Source organism: Oreochromis aureus, linkage group 20, assembly GCF_013358895.1.
Source record: "Oreochromis aureus strain Israel breed Guangdong linkage group 20, ZZ_aureus, whole genome shotgun sequence".
Classification (NCBI taxonomy): Eukaryota; Metazoa; Chordata; class Actinopteri; order Cichliformes; family Cichlidae; genus Oreochromis; species Oreochromis aureus.
Genome location: NC_052961.1, coordinates 32,461,828 through 32,478,821, shown reverse-complemented (window position 1 = coordinate 32,478,821; position 16,994 = coordinate 32,461,828). Strand labels below are relative to the sequence as shown.

Below are 16,994 nucleotides of genomic sequence, written 5' to 3'. Positions count from 1 at the left end.
GAGGAAGAGACAGAAAACAGATGCAGGTAGTGGAAAGAATACAAAGGAAGGTGACAAGGACACAGAAATGGGCCATAAAAAGGTAAACAGGATGTTTATGCTCTAACTATCCAATAAAAATATTTTGTTTGGTGCATATGCGATATAAAAATACATAATAATCTCTATTCTTAGGTCTCTTCTCTGGATTCTATGTTAACCTGAATGCAAAGCAGACTATACTCCTTGGTGCAGAAAGAAATCAAGAGTGGTTCATTTCAGGTCCACATTGATCCCCAACACACTTATTTCAGCTTACTTCACATAGGGCTCATTGTATCAGAACACAAAGTACATGATAACTTAACTACATTAGGAGCCTGTTAGCACTTTCAAACTACCCGAGCTGACACTCCATCTGTGGTTTGTTGCTGACTTTTTTTTTAGGTTTAGATATTCTAATAATTCACTCACAGCATCCCATCATGCCCATAAAAATGGTTGTCTTAAAAATGAAACAAGCACAAAAGCAGGTGGTTTCAATAGAGGCTTTATGAGCTTTATCAAAACACATAAATGCTCTGTCCAGTAGTAAGTTACTCATATGATTTCAGGTAGCACAGCCACACTTACAAAGTAAATGTGTAACTAGACCTTAAAAAGAAATACGAACCTATAATTTTTAAAGGAACTGTAACACCAGACTAAAAGAAATCAGCACAATAACAGTATTACCCAACAGACACAAGGCACCAGTATCCTGTATCATAGAGGTGATGTCAAAACAAGACTCATATGACAGCTTCATAAACACGCTCAGGGCAGATGACCGACACTATCATCTCTGTGTTACTCACTGACATGTTCAGTTATTTTTTATTTTTCTGATGCAAAGTATCACACAACCCTGCTCCATGGGACCCTGCAAGGTAAGAGCAATTCAAACATTTCCCTCTGCAATGCTGAAGAATTCTATGATTACCTCTTATCAATTCATATTACTTGGGCAGAGAACAAGACCTTGTTCCTTTGAGCCTATAATAATTATTTTCCATTCAATCATACAGTGTCAACACTGACCTTCAACCTGACCTAAAAAATCTTGATAAGCCTCACAATGTTCTCTCAGAGAAGCCTCCCCAGCTTCCAGGTTAAATCATTTCAACTGGGGTCTGTATTACAAAGCAAGCCCAACAAACCAAGGACATCTTTTCCCCATTTGGCCTCACTTACCCTAAAAAAGGGCACTTCAGCCAGGGTTTTCCAATCTGGCTATAAACATGTTCACATGAAAAAATAAATGCAGAAAAGGGTAGAAAAACAACAACAACAACAAAAATAGCCCACTGCAGAGTAGTCACATGGTAAAAGAGTAATTATTCATTTAAATATTTTATGTAGCTATTACTTGAAATTAAAAGTTAGCTAAAGTTATTATTTCAACCCATTTTCACTAGTAATGTTGCTAAGTTCACAAGTTTTATGGCTCCATGCAGATTTCTTTGGGTTGCTTAGAAATGGTTCTTTTCACAGTAAAGGTTGGAGACCCCTGATTTAGAGTGACTGCTGCCTACTCAGCACACACAAACACACACACACACACACACACACACACACTGCAGTATTTCTTTGTGAAGACATTGATTAGCATTAATCTATTGCTAAGCCTCTTACTTCCCAAGTTTAACAATCATCAAGAGCCAAACCCAAATCCTAGAGAGAATTCTTTAACATTCCCCTTCATGTCTGGATGGAATGCTGCAACTCATAGTCTGGCCTTCTGGCACAGCCACATTTCTGACACACAAACAAGCATTCACCAAGCGTTTCCTTACAGCTTTCCTCTATTCAAAACACTATTTATGAGTACCTGCATGTGGCACACTTAGGGGACATCTGCTATAAAAAATATTCAGAGTTACACTGTCCCTGAATAAGCTCTGCTCTAGTTTAAGTAGATCAAACAGCTGACAAACCACTAGTGATTTATTTGCTGAAAGGAAAGATGTTTCAGACAGAGTTTGACCCACATCACAACTGTGATTCTGTGCTTAAGAACGCAAGACGTTAGTGTGGATTTCCTCAGTCACTGGTATGGTGTCAAAGGGCTGTTAATGACGGTCAGCCTGTGCTGAATAATTCATGAACGAGTTGGCTTTTGGCTGTTGACTCACATTGTCGATGGCCCTGAGCCGGAGTCCAACCTTCTTGTCCTGGTCTTTGCAGAGGATGATCTCCCGCAGTCCTGGGCGGATTTCTGCCCTCCTGATGCCGACGTCTGCTCCGGTCACCGGCCGCACCATTCCTCCAACACCTGAGCCAGAGGGCAGTGCCACTTGCTGGTAAGGGCAAACAGCAAGGAAGGTGAAAAGGTTGAAAGACATGGGTTTAAAAAAAAAAAAAAGAACTAGCAGGGGTGATTTAAAACAGATTTAAGAGCAAGGCTACATTAATATTCAACTCAACATAAAAAGGAATGCTGCATCACATAGAGTGGGAGGATTCGGTTTCATCTCCTCCTCCACCAGAGAATGACACGCTTTAGGCTTTTCTTTCGAAAACTTCTGTCGTTAATATGCTTTGAAATTAATTTTTAAAAAGCAGGAAAATAACAGTGGAGGTGCAGAGAAGCAGCAAATGGCAAAGAACTCAGATGGTTAAATGCCAGATGACAAAACTAAGCGGAGTGTGTAGTCGTCCCCCCACTCCTACACACACACACACACACACACACACACACACACACACACACACACACACACACACACACACACAGTTGGAGGGGAGTGAAGAGCTCACACCCTCCCACACAGTGCTCCGGGCCTGCAATGAGTCATTCAGTAATGTGGAGCTCCAGGAACACAGTACTGTTGCACTCTCACAACTCCTACATCCAATAAAAGCAGGTTTTGAATCTTTAAACATTGCTGGTTTGATGTGAGATTAATTATGAAGTTTTAAATTAAATGTGACCTGAATTTAGTGTAAATAAAATGCCAAAATGGCTTCTTTTTTTTTAATCACAACTGTTAATAAATAAAAAGAAGTAACACATGCCATATATCCACACATATTGGGGTAGGATGAAGATCAAAACACACACACAGTTATAATGCTTACATTGTCAGCAACAGGCACCAGGGCCAAGTTCTTCTGCACTTCATCGCTGTTGAGAGCCAGCCCCATGTAGTCTCCCAGTTCCTCCAGATTTGGGTACAGGCCTGGGAGAACAGGCGGGACAGAGAAGGAGGTGAGTGGGTGAAAAACAAGGTCAAGAAGGAACTGAAATAAAGGGAGCAGTTGGAGGCAGACAAAGCAGGTAGAAGGAGGTTGATGTGGTTGGCAGGAAGGAAAAAACGAGCTTTCTACATAGTATGCTACCACTTAGCCACAGTATATAGAGAAATAGCATCTTGATCCATTGGTATGGCTGTGACCACACCTGTAAGACCACCAACACAAATCTGGTAATGTTGTGTGATAAAACTAACTCAAAATGAAGATGTCAGTGGTTCTGAAACATCCTAGCATTGGGACCTCATTTGGTCCTCATTTAGAGATTAATGTTCAATCAGTGGTCAGAAGTCTGTTTGGTATGATATGGATCTCACTTCTGAGAAACAAACAAACAAGAACATTGAGGGAAGATCGCTGTAATACAATCAATAAAAAGTTTTAGTGTCACACTCAAGATCATGTGTGCTTTGCTTTTAATAGGTATCGATCAGAAATCAATTAGTGAATTCTACATTGCCCAAAACGTGGCAGCAAGATCTAGGAGAACCAGGAAGAGTGAACATAATACCTCAATTTTGCTCTATCTTAGTGCTTTTAAAGCCCTTCAATTCCTGGACCCAGACTACACTATACTGGAATTGCCGTCCCTGTACCCACCAGTGTACAGCCTGCTAATTTCTCCCACTTCATGCTTCTCAGTTGCAGAATGATATGCCTGGCATACTCCAGCTCGCTTCATCTGTATCTTTTTTTAAAATCCCCTTTTAACGACTTCGGAGCAGACCTGCTTATAAATCATTTACACTTTTTTAGGTTATTTTATTGTTGACTGTTGAGTCCCACTATAATTTATTCTGGACACTGCACTTGACTCTTGCTGAGACACTGATAACTTATCCTTGAAGTTTAAATTTTTGCTTTTTGATCATTTTTTTTCTTTGATTTTCTTGTTTGTTTTCTTGTTTTGGTTTTTGCCAAAATGATTATAATGTGCACTGTGTTTTGTAGCACTGGTTTTGGTGAAATCCCATACAAATACATTTTAATATTTTTCTAATTTATGCAAAAAAAAAGTAAAGAAGGTAAAGAAGTGCTTACTGTACTTCTACCCCTAAACATAACAGTGAAGACAGGTTTTAATCTCCCTCCCGCTGTCACAGGTTTACAAACGATTTAAGTTTGTTTAGCCGACCACCTTCTTTCCAACACTTTATGTTTTATTCATGCCATCCATCACTACAAGGCCACAGCCTAGCTATTAAGCTTTCTGCTGAAAAAATTTGATAATGAGCGGCCTGTGTTGCTGTGCAGTACAACCATTCGGACATCAGCACTGAGCTCCGTGTTATGACATCAAGCCCTCTGTAACCTGCTATGGAAAGGTTTGCTTGCCGCTTGTATGTGTCCATTGTGTGTTCTTGTTTTGCCTATTTAAATATCCCAAAGATATAAAAATATAAACATGTCGTTTCATGCAAAGTGATGATACATGCCTGCCTGAATTTCTTTATTTTGGAAAAAGCTAAAGGAAGAATGTGTATGGTAGTATTCAGAGGAGGGAAATAGGTATCAGCCATGTGGCTAAACACCTATGAAAGTAAGAATGAAAGCCACTTAATTACAAGTTAATCCCCATGTATGATGTTCTTATGTACTTTGAAAGCACATACAACCACACCCAGAGTGGATTGCCAGCAAATTAAGTCATATGTCTATCTGTTCTGTAGCTAAAATTAATAGTAGATTAAACAGGAAAATAATGAACAACTGGTAGCTGGTGGTGTAATTCTTGAAGTAATTTACTCACTGCTGACATGTTACCCAGTTACCAGAAAAGCTACAGCTTCAATTAGGAAGTGATTAAAGAGATTTAAACTGTACTGTCTGTGTGGGGGCAAGAGCCTTTTCTTTTTATTAATGGTCTGTGACCAGTTGTGTTTGACCCTATAATTTATCAGGAAGGTCTGACAGGAACTCATTGCTTTTTTACCTTCTCTGTCAAAGGTTGTTGCTATTGGATTCTGACTTCTTGTTTTACAATCACAGAAACTTTGTTGAAAACCAGTGAGGTCGCTTTTCAGAGGACAAAAGTGGAAATGAAACAAACTAAGCAGTAGATAGGCGGTATGTGTTGAGTGCACCAGAGAGTATGACAGGACAGCAGGAGGGAGTAGTTTAATGATTCTGATCTATTAATAAATCACTGAGACATAATCTTAGTATCATATTCTTATGTTAACATGATTTGAATATGCCACTTTAATAAAATATACACTCCACCTACACACTCAGAAATCCCCCAAGGCACACTAATAAATGACAGGTCTGATCATGGTATGGAAGAGAAGCATAGAGACAGAGAAGCACTCACAACTCGTTGGTCAAGTCTTAAGCAAACAACAAAATATGCTAATTCAAAGTGCAATCCTACAATAGGTCCTAATTAAAATCACTGAATGTGTTCTGTTATATCAGAAAATGAGAATACTTTGTCATAACAGTTGGCCTGTCCTCTCTGCTTTCCTGGTCTATCTTCCTATGCTCTCTTTTTTTTATCTCTTTGGTTCACCTCTCCCACACATGCCTGCTCCACATGTTCCCACACAGCCAAGTATTAGGAATAATTTCTCCTTTTTTATTCAATTCTATGATGTTCCGTTGTTCTCTCAAATTAGCAAAGCAAAGAAAAGACTACTGGGGTGAAGTATCAACAGTAACAACCTGTGAGCTCTGTAAACAAGGATCTGAATTCAAATCTCCACACTCCCAAGGATGATTAGGATGAGGATGAAGGATGAGTCCTGTTTTACTATAACTAGAAATCTCCTGTCTCAGAGAGATGCTGAAAAACTATTTTACGAATTTATAACATCTAGGATTGACTACTGTAATAGGGATAGGGACTAGAAAGAGAGAGCATCCTGTTAAATCCAGAATCGAATTTAAAATCTGTCTCTTCACATATATAAGTGATTAAAAAATAATCAGTCTGATACTTGGTTATTTGAAAAGTAGAATGTGAGGCAGAGCCTTCAGCTTTCAGACTCCTCTTCTGTGGAATCAGCTTCCAATCTGGATTCGGGAGAAAGACACCATCCCTACCTTTAAGATTAGGCTTAGAACTTTCCTTTTTGCTAAAGCACATAGTAAGGGTTGGATTAGGTGACCCTGAACACTCCTTTAGTTATGCTGCAATAGGCCTAGGCCAGGGGTCGGCAACCCGCGGCTCCGGAGCCGCATGCGGCTCTTTAGTCCTTATAGTGCGACTCCGCGTGGTTTGGGAAAATAAATTAGAAGTATTTCGCTGAAGTGTATTTTATTTATGTTAGTTCTTTTAAACTTGTAGTTCTAAATTGGAAGATTATTGTGATATTGAAATATAAATATAAAATTATATTCTATTATTTTTTAAGATAAGATAAGATAAGATAAGATGGCCTTTATTAGTCCCACAGGTGGGAAATTTGTTAATGCTTTGTTAATTTCCTTGCTCAATATAAGCGTCACACTCGCGGAAGCCGGTATTCCCGCCGAAACACCGTGCATTTATCGAGACTTTCAACCCCAGGTAGGCCAATTATGGATCTTCGGATCCACATTATGTCAGCAGCTCCACCGTGAACTATGTTAAAGACAAACACTGCTCACGCCTCACAGACGACAGATGACAGCTTACAGTCCTGCGTAAACTGACTTCGCACAGCACCGATTAGCAGACGCTGTGAGCAGAGGTTCAGGATCAGAAATCTCATTGTAAACACATCACGGCAGACCCGACGATGTTTGCATGAACGCGCTTTTCAGCATCTCTTTATTGACCACTTTTCACACACGGTTGCTGTCGCGCATACAGCCGGCTGTAGCCGCAGCTCACAGCCCGACACACACCACCAACAACAACAGCAGAGAGCACAGACTTTAAGGCGGCGGGCGTGATTGCGGTGCCGCTCAGGTGCGTCCGCCTCCCCTGCAGCGGCGCTGCAGACCACGCCCGCCGCCGCGCATTAACCAGGTAAAATACATATTTAGGCAGAATTTTGCAAATATCTATTTTCATTTTCAGCAGCATAGTGCTTTTTGCCAATTATTTTTTAAAAGTCAGGTCAAGGCTCCAAAAGCCCAAAGGAGATATAAGGGAGGCGGCTCACAACAGTTTTTGTTTGCTACATGGATCATTTTAGTTCAGCTGGGTGTCTTTGCTTTTGTTATATTTCTTTAAGAGTTCAAAATGTGTTGATTACATAAATAAAATGTAATTTTCTCTGTAGCACTTCATGGATTTCATAAGCAGCACACCTTAGTTGTTCACACAAAGGTAGAAAACAATATATACAGTGTTATCTTCATTTTAGATGTCAAAAAGTATTTGCGGCTCCCAGTGTTTTCTTTTGCGTGGAAACCGGATCCAAGTGGCTCTTTGGGTGTAAAAGGTTGCAGACCCCTGGCCTAGGCTGTTTAGGGCTTCCCATGATGCACTGAGCACTTCTTCTTCACTCACCTCTTTTCATTCTCATTTAATAATTAGTTATTATTAATATTACTTACTATTAATATAAATATGCTTGCTCAAAAGAGGTCATCTGATTGTTGGGAGTTTCTGTCTATTATTGTACGGTCTTTTCCTTAGAATATAAAAAACCTTCAGGGGATTATTGTTGTGATTCCGTGGTATAGTAATAAAACTAAATTGAACTGAAATGTTTCTGTTCAGTTTGTTCAATCGAAATGACAAGACACCCTGATATTGTTATTGAACAAAATGAGTATATCTAACTAGGCTTATCTCCATCATACTGCCCCCTTTTCACCTCCTCCTCTTGCTCCCTCCTTTTCAACTCTGCCTCCTCCTCTCCCTTTTCCCTTCATGCCCTGTCCCAGTACTGCCAGAGCCAGTCTCCATGGTGACTCACAGACAGCTATGCTGAGGTAAAAACAAAAGACAGAAAAGCCCACAGGACTTTGCATCCAAGCAGAGAGAGAAGAAATTGAATGAGTGGGAGAATGGGATAAGGGGCAGTGAAAATAAGTGGTTTTCTCTAATCTCCAAAGGCCCTTTTGCCCACTTTTAATCTTTTGTGGGGTCGTCATTTCTCTTGCCTTGCTTCCACCTAAGTCCAACCCACTGCACAGTTCAGGCTTACATCCAGACAAAAACACAGAGAAACAAAAACAAATGCACAACAAAACAGAAACAAGTCACAAAAAGACAAATAATAGAATGTGTGAGGCCCCTTTACTCTAGTTATTTTCCTAAATAACTCCTAACACCACTCCCAGGCCTTTATCTTCCCGTTATACAACTGCAAGGTTCTTAACTAAAAGCTCAGAGACACAGGCCCCCCACACAGAGACACAAACACCAAGCAACAGAAACAAGAGAAAGAGAAACCAAAAGACAAAGAAAAAAAAGGTGGTGGTGAAGGTTTTTAGGTGACAAAACAAAAACACTTCTAAAGATTTTTAACAGTGTAAGTGACACTCACTTGATCCTGGCATCCCAGCAGTGGCAGCCTGGGGCTGGTAGGTTCCCTCGGTGATGGCTGGCATGGGTGTGGTAGTCTGGGCGAACTGGGCCTGGGCCTAAAAAGGAATCAAACACACAGTGATTTTTAAATACTGAATTAGAGATAACTGGGCTTAAACCAATACATAAGTCTTTTACTGCTGGTAAGGAGACTGACTGAAGGATTTCTTCACCTACAACAAATATCAAATGGCTTTGGTGTGCAAAAATTTCCGTTACTGCAAGTAGTTAATTTCCTGATTTCTTTCAATGTTCAAACTTGAACAACATAATTACTGGGCTATACAGCTCAGCTTGACCTCTGCGATTCCTGCTAACTTAAAAAAGTTAAAAAGAATTATTAATTTTTAGCCTACAACCTTAACAGAAATTTTGACCAGGGGTTCTTAAACTTTTACACTGCCCAGAACGTCTTCTGTGGCAGGCAGGTTTGATGCTGATATCACAAAGTTATTTAGCACTCAGTGATTGTGATGCCAAGTGAGTGTTATGTTTATTATTATATGTTTTCTGTTCTCTCTGATTCCAGTGCCAAGTTAAATTAAAGTCAGAGGCACAAAGGACAGGTTAAAGGTTGGTGAATATCCAAACCTCCTGAGGAGGGACAAGTTATACAAACCATTTTATTAAATTACCTCCAAAAGGGTCCCATTCACTGCTTTAGAAGCTGTGGTGACTAAAGCGAGTTTCCAAAGAGGCTCTACAACATCAGTAAGACTTCTAATTTTGAAAATGAAAACCACATTGGGACCATATTTGTATATTTTACATCACCTGTTACTTACAAAGCCAGCACCACATTTAATATAGATTCACTTCAAAACCCTTACCTTGATGACCTTGTCGACCTTAAGGTCCTCGAGTGATGGGTACAGGGACATGCTGTGGAGACAACACAAACGGCTGTGAGTGGAAATAACAAGATAACAACCCAACCAGATAAGCATCACCCGCTCCTGACGAAAACACTGTCTTCATGTTATCCATTACAATTCTCTAATGGAATTTGGATGCTAGTGTTTGAAACGAAGAGTAATAACACAGATTAAGAGTGAATGATGCACACAGTCAAACACTCAGAAAGCCAAAGTAAGAAATTCTGCTCTTCTGCACTTCACCACAGAGTAAAACTGTATTTCTGGCAACTTTCTGGGGCAACATGGCATGTGTGTGTGCATGGGCAATAGGAGGAAAATCCATGCTTTCTAAAATAATGAACTAAAACAACACTACAGATAGTTAGAAGCACATAAAATAGTAAATAATTGCATAATAACCAGCTGCTTTTCCATTGAGTCCCTCATCGTGTGGATGGTCTCCATATATTAACTCAAGTTCCCAGGGAGCGTGGCACACTCAGTGAGCTTTTTACATGTTTTAAAGACTTCTTTTAGCAACTAATTCAACTGTTGCTGTATATCGAGATGAAATAAATCAAATCAAATACATTTTCTTCACCCTCAGAAAATAACTGTTTAGCAACCTCACACTTTGTATTATCATATTGCCAAACCGTAAGCACATTAACACGGATTTAGAAATAGCATTTGGCCAGGCGGTGAATAAATCCAAGATAAGGTGACCTTTTGTCCAGACAGTCTAAGTCAGGGGTCCCCAATCCCAGTCCACGAGGGCCGGTGTCCCTGCAGGTTTTAGATCTCACCCTGGGTCAACACACCTGAATCACATGATTAGTTCATTACCAGGCCTCTGGAGAACTGCAAGACATGTTGAGAAGGTAATTTATCCATTTAAATCAGCTGTGATGGACCAAGGACACATCTAAAACCTGCAGGGACACCGGCCCTCATGGACTGGGATTGGGGACCCCTGGTCTAAGTACATGGAACAGTTTTCCATAGTTTAACATTAGCACCAAAGCTCCAGAAATGAAGAACCTGACAACTAATGGGCAGGTGAACACACAGGCACTGTCAATATATGTAAAGGAGCATAGAAAAAACAAGGTCACTTATTCCAATGTGTGTCACCTAGGGACACAGTTATCTTCTTCAGTCTTGTTCTAACACTGGATGAATGAAGGTGTGCACATGTGTGTGCTGACTTTGAACTCACATTACCGTAAATGACGTATTCTGGACAAAGTACAGATGACACAAGGTATTTTGGTAGAATGTGTACAGTGCACAAAAGTAGGACAATATATAAGAAAGTCTTTTAATCATCTCCTCTAAACTGTGCTAATGATGAAGGTCTCTGCTAAGGTTCAACAACATTGCACTGAATAACACTCAGGTCTGTAAATATAAATGAGTTGTGCAGAGCACAGGCTGCTTGCCACACAACATAATATTGAGTCAACAAGGGTGGAGGAAAAAAAACTTATGGAGAAACACATAAGCAGAGTATTAGCTCTCAGCATCCTACAATGGCAAAACCCATTATAATGCAACCTGGACTCCTTTGTGGTTTTAGTCTAAACAAAATTCAGGCCAGAAGACATCATGAACACAAACAAACAGCTGGGTGCAACAGGAAGAGGAAATGAGAGGTAGTAGACAGTCAACAGTCCAGCAGAACAGGCTAAGACATGCAGTGGCATGGTTACACATTACAAGGAAGCATGTCTGCATCTGGTATCTGTTACTGTAGAACCTGCTCGCTCATTTGCTTTGTAGTTTAGTTTTAGATAATAGAAAGCAACCAAATGATAATCAAACTATGTTTGTCTCGTCTTGTGTTGTTGTTTGGTAAATTTGTCTTATTTTTATTTCCTAATTTGTGAAGTACTTTGATCAAAACTGTTGTTTTTAAATGTGCTATATAAATACATTTTGATTTGATTTTGATTTGATTTTGTTATACAATAATGCTCATATTTTCCTGTACTCTGGCGCCTGGTAATCTGACACAACAGTAAGTTAAAGGATGCTTCTACAGGACAACACCTTATGTTAAAAAAAAAAAAAAAAAAAAAAAAAAAAAAAGTTAATGTAAAATAAACCACAGCGTCCTCTGGTTTTATGCTCAGGTTGCATGTTGACTCAATTACTTGCACTGTCACTGTACAGGAAGGTCCCGGCTTCAAACCAGCAGGTTTCTCTGGGTTCCCATGCTGATTCATCTCACCAGGACATCACAAAACAGATTCTCAAGAGTTTCCTGGTAAAGTTTCCTGCTGCTTTAATTTATTTTATCTATTTGTTCAATGTTTTATCCTTATTATTTTGTAAATTGTTATGTTTGTTGTTGTTATTGCTTGTGTACAGAGTCCTTGAGTGTTTTGAAAGGCGCTTTCTTAAATAAAATGTATCATCATTATCATTATTATTATTAAAGTAACTGGTCACCTTCACCGTATATCAACCAGACATTTTTGACCCATTCTTTTCAGTTTACTATTATTTCAACCTAAAAGCAAAAGATACTTGTATAAGTTAAAACCTGAGCATCTGTCCCAATGTTTCTTGTAATTGCTATTTTTCCTCAAAACAGATTTATATCTTCTTCTTAATAATATTAACATCATAATCTACTTTACTTGTTAGGCACAATTTTTCTCAAAGAGATTTTATCCAAAACCAATCATTCATTCTGTAATAATCAAACAATCTGCTAACAAGATTTCTTAATTGGAATTTGTGACAGACTCACTGCTGGAACTGTATGTTCAATAACTCTATTTATGGTCACCACTCAGCAGCCCATTCTGACCCTGGAAAACCCCACCTTTGTTAGTCTTACGTTTTTTAAATAATCCAGAGAACGCTGCAACAATTCCACTGTACTTGACCAAATGCCAAAAAAAAGAAAGAAACAAAAAACAAAAAACACACACTTACCCACACTTACATATACCCACACATTACCATGTGGGAATATATAATAGTGAAAAGCAGAGCTTCATAAACTTTATCTGCCCACTTCAGCAGCTGATTTGCTGCCACACACACCAAAAACATTGATCTAAAAAAGGACTATAGATGTCAATACCACAGCAATAGAAAAGCCTGTTTTCCATACAAAATCCATATCCTCATATTTACCTTAATTTCACTTCATATTTTATGCTTGGTCCACAAAACGCCTCCCACACTGGTTCAGCCCCAGTTGCATGAGGGCAAACGCAATCATGGATCTATATTGCAAACTTCATAATCTATCTCTTTTTAGTTGATAATTATCATTAGTAGCTGGAAAAGGTGAGCAGTAAAAAAAAAAAAAAAAAGTGTGGAAGGTGGAAGTAAGTCAGTTTTACTGAATATGTCCACTGTACCTGAACACTGAGGAAAAGCACAGATATCCTTTTTTGAAAATAATAATAATAATAATGGATTGCATTTATATAGCGCTTTTCAAGGCACCCAAAGCGCTTTACAATTCCACTATTCATTCACTCACTGGTAGAGGCAAGCTACAGTTGTAGCCACAGCTGCCCTGGGGCAGACTGACAGAAGCGAGGCTGCCATATCGCGCCATCGGCCCCTCTGGCCAACACCAGCAGGCGGTAGGGTAAAGTGTCTTGCCCAAGGACACAACAACCAGGACAGAGAGCCCGGGGATCAAACCAGCGAACTTCCGGTTACAGATGCGCTTCCCAACCCCCTGAGCCACGGTCCTTTTTCCTAATGAAGATTTCTTGGTTTCCATAACATCCACACTAAATACCCACTGCTCTCAACTACCAAAACACTATCTGGCTCTAGAAATTATTTTTATTTTATTAATGTGCAATGGCAGTTAATGGTTCATTGATGTTAAAAGGCCAACATTCACTACCTGGGGCTGCAGATCGCTGCACCCTTATCTCTCTCTCTCTCTCTCTTTATGAATGTGAGCCATAAATGAGCAGAGAGGAAAGTAAATACATGACAGCTGTGCTAAGCAGTGCTGTTCTGCAAACCTTTGACGTTAAATGAAAATGAATTAATAAAAAAATAAATAAAAAAGAGCGACTCTATGTAGGCTTTGTCAGAATAAACTGGAAAATAACCGAGCATTTGAAGAGATGTGTAACCATATTCTGCACCAGGATGTAGACGTTAGCATGGAAAAACCCAAGGCTATTGGTGCTAGCAGTGCTAATGTTAGCCAAACTCTGGACTTTCTACTTCTCTACAAGCTCATTTGTCACACCGTGACAGCTAACTGCGTGTCATGATCACAAGACATGTGGACACATATTTATCAAAACAAAACAGGAAATTGATGAGGAGGATAAAGGACAACTAGGACCAAACTAGGACCAAAACTGAAGCTGAATGGCAGAGTTCAGCAAGAAAGACAACAAAATGGAAAAACTAAATGGAGTCAAGTTAAAAAATAATGACTTGCTCTCCATCCTGCTAATGAACCCATCACAAACAACTTCCCAAAGAAAGCTTATCCACATACTACTGAGGCAAATATAGCCAATCAAAAAAGACTGGTGTTAGCAACTCGTAATACAGCACATGACTTATGGTTTAATGTCCATATGTCATATGATTCTTCTGAAATAAGGGTTACATTTTCAGTACCTGAAACTACTTTGCAGTACCTAAAATACTTAAATATATTTTCAGTATTTTTAAATACCAAACATTACATGGTAAATGCTTTGTAACTGGCTGTATGATGCATTACCAAATTATTGTACTAATATGTGCAATATATCACAATCCTGTGGCAAGACATGCAGTCAGACACTGAGCTTAACACCAGTGAATAAAACTTGAACTCAGCCCGTAAAGTAAGCAAATCACTTGACCACAATAACATCTCACTCTCTCAGCTACTCCAGCCAATACTCTATTCTCTTCCTCCCAGTCCTCACATACAAGTGCATCATTGTGCCAGTGGATACAGAGGCACATTTTTGTACCTTCTACTGTTTACTTTTCAGCTCTGTTTGTTTGCTCTCCTTATATCCCTCCTTCATATCTGCAGGTTTTAGGTATAAGGGAATAACCGTTCGGGGAAAAAAGGAGAGTTTGACCAACTTTTGCCATGACACAATCCCATCCTTGAGTCACTTCTGCATCTGCAGCTTAAAAGAAGTGGGCAGCTGATATTTTCATCCAGACCCTTTACTCCATCAAAAGCACCAAGCACATCAGCTAAAAGTAAAAGCATTTATACTGCAGGTTGTCTGTGGCTGGTTATAATCTAAGATTGTTAGATTATAACCCTTGTGAGGAGCATTTCCCCAGCCTGTATTGTGAAAGTGTCACAATTCACAAAACTTCTTTCTTTTTTTGACTCTGCTTTTTTGGGATCTTAAGATAATTTCGAAATAAAGAAACCCTGTGGGAAAAAAAGCCAAAGGGGAAATAGCTCAGACATTCATCTGAAACCTACGGGGCTGTGACTAGGCAACCATTTCAAAGAAAACTTACACAACACAAAAAGTCCATATCACATGACTTTAAAGCAAATCTTCATCTGCATACACTAGAATAAGACATGGCCAGGAACAAAGCTTATTATAATAATTCACAAAAAACACAACTCCAGGCAGGTAATAAAAAAACGTTTTAGTTAACAGAAATAATTTGAAGTAATTTGTTTTTTATTATTAACTTGTGGGCATGTAAAATTAACTATGTTTTTTGAAACTGGTCATAACTGAAAGTCAAGGGTCGTATATATTGTACACAGACTGCATATAAAAAACAGCTGTACCTTTGAAGTCTGAAAAGTGAAGCCAAATCAGGAGTGACTGAGACCTGAAATGTCTCTAATCGTCTGCAGGGGGAGATTCCTCACAATAAAAACAGACATTTAGTCGATGGTCGATCTAGTCCATGGAAAATGACCGTACTGCTGACCTAATCCATGACCTCAATAAACACTTTCCTATTTCCTGAATCCATGTTCTATATTGCTAGTTTTGAATAAAATACAACGTTTATTTTGGAAATTATGGTCCCCAAAAGAATCAAGAAGCTGGATAAAGCAGCGTATACTTTACAGAATGACTAAGCATGACAGTAGCAGCAGCCATCTTTTATATTATTTTACATTTATATTATTGTTATACCTAATATGAATTTGTTATGACTTGCACTTGACAAATATGCTCCCTCAACCCTTCACTTAATATGAATAAAAACAAAACTAATACAATACTAGTAAAAGTATATATATATATTTTTTTTAAAAGAGCACAAAACTAAAGAGCAGACCCACTGTGGAAACTAAGACAAATATTTAAAAAGAAAAGAAATGAAAACAAAAACAGACAAAATAGACAAAACAACAATAACTCTGTCCTGGGAGTGTGAAGCAGGATCGAATAGAAGAGTGCAAGCAAAGTCCAAGTTCCCCAAAAACTAAAATACTGAATTAAAGCACTTTTCATCACTTCTATTCAGCCTGATAATATGGAGCCAGCAAAGCAAAAAGCTTGGATGGATAGTGGAAAGAAAAGAGAAGGCCAACTTCAGTAAGCCTGAACGAATTGGTTCGATCTAAGAATGTGGTCTTCCTGGCAGCTTATTCCGGTCTACTGACATGGCTGGGAAAACGAGAGAGGGAGGGAGAAGGTTAAAAAAAAGGTTAAAAAAAAAAAAAAGCCCACACCCTTGCTAATGTGCCCTATTTATCTGTACCACGTTACATTACAGGACTTAAGATAGCTAGCATACCGTTATGCTTTAAGCTGTTGTTTTAACGCTATAACAACACAGGAACTGCATTTTTCAGACGACTGGACAGTAATATCAGGTTCGCCATTGCCATAATACTCTAATAATGGCTAAGCGTCTTTATGACTTTAATGAGGTCGTTCAGTTGCGTCTAAATCATATGACAATCATTAAGTTTTACGACACTAAAGTGTTGCGAATAACCGTTAGCTAACCTTACCGCACAGCCATTAAATATTAATGAGGTGCTTTAAGACGACGGGTACATTTTGGACAGTCATAACGCTGCTAAAAAAAATAGCTGAAATGAGAACACACTGGGAGGTGTGTATATCAAGAGAAAAGCAGCGGAGGAGCCGAGAAGCAGACCCCCTTTGTTCCGACATAAACAGCAGGAACGCAGAGAGCTAGCCGTAACGACGTTAGCTTGTAAGGTACACGAAGTCAGGATGTAACAGTTAATACTGGGAAGGCTTTGCTACAACAATTTGGTAAATGCCGTCTTACCTTTTAAATTTTTGGTTGAAAAGTCAGCTTAAACGCTCCTGAATTTCAGATAGCAGCGAACGCCTTTATCTTTCTTGCCTCTGCTTCGCTGTGGCTCTCCGCCGATCAAACCTGAAGGGGACTTCTGGAAAGTGATGTCACTCCTGGCTTCCTGGTCG

The 16,994-nt window shown here is 39.2% G+C and overlaps 1 protein-coding gene across 1 annotated transcript in view; it reads right to left on the bottom strand.

Moving 5' to 3' along the window:
- The window catches only part of sdcbp2 (syndecan binding protein (syntenin) 2), a 24,163-nt gene extending 7,169 nt beyond the window's left edge, over positions 1–16,994 (bottom strand). Inside the window, exons 1-5 of the mRNA XM_031728766.2 lie at positions 16,837–16,994; positions 9,571–9,622; positions 8,700–8,796; positions 3,100–3,200; positions 2,154–2,318 (exon numbers count right to left, since the gene is read on the bottom strand). Of these exons, the coding sequence (XP_031584626.1) occupies positions 2,154–2,318; positions 3,100–3,200; positions 8,700–8,796; positions 9,571–9,621 (414 nt within the window). The 5' untranslated portion in view covers position 9,622; positions 16,837–16,994. The remainder of the gene's footprint in view (positions 1–2,153; positions 2,319–3,099; positions 3,201–8,699; positions 8,797–9,570; positions 9,623–16,836) is intronic.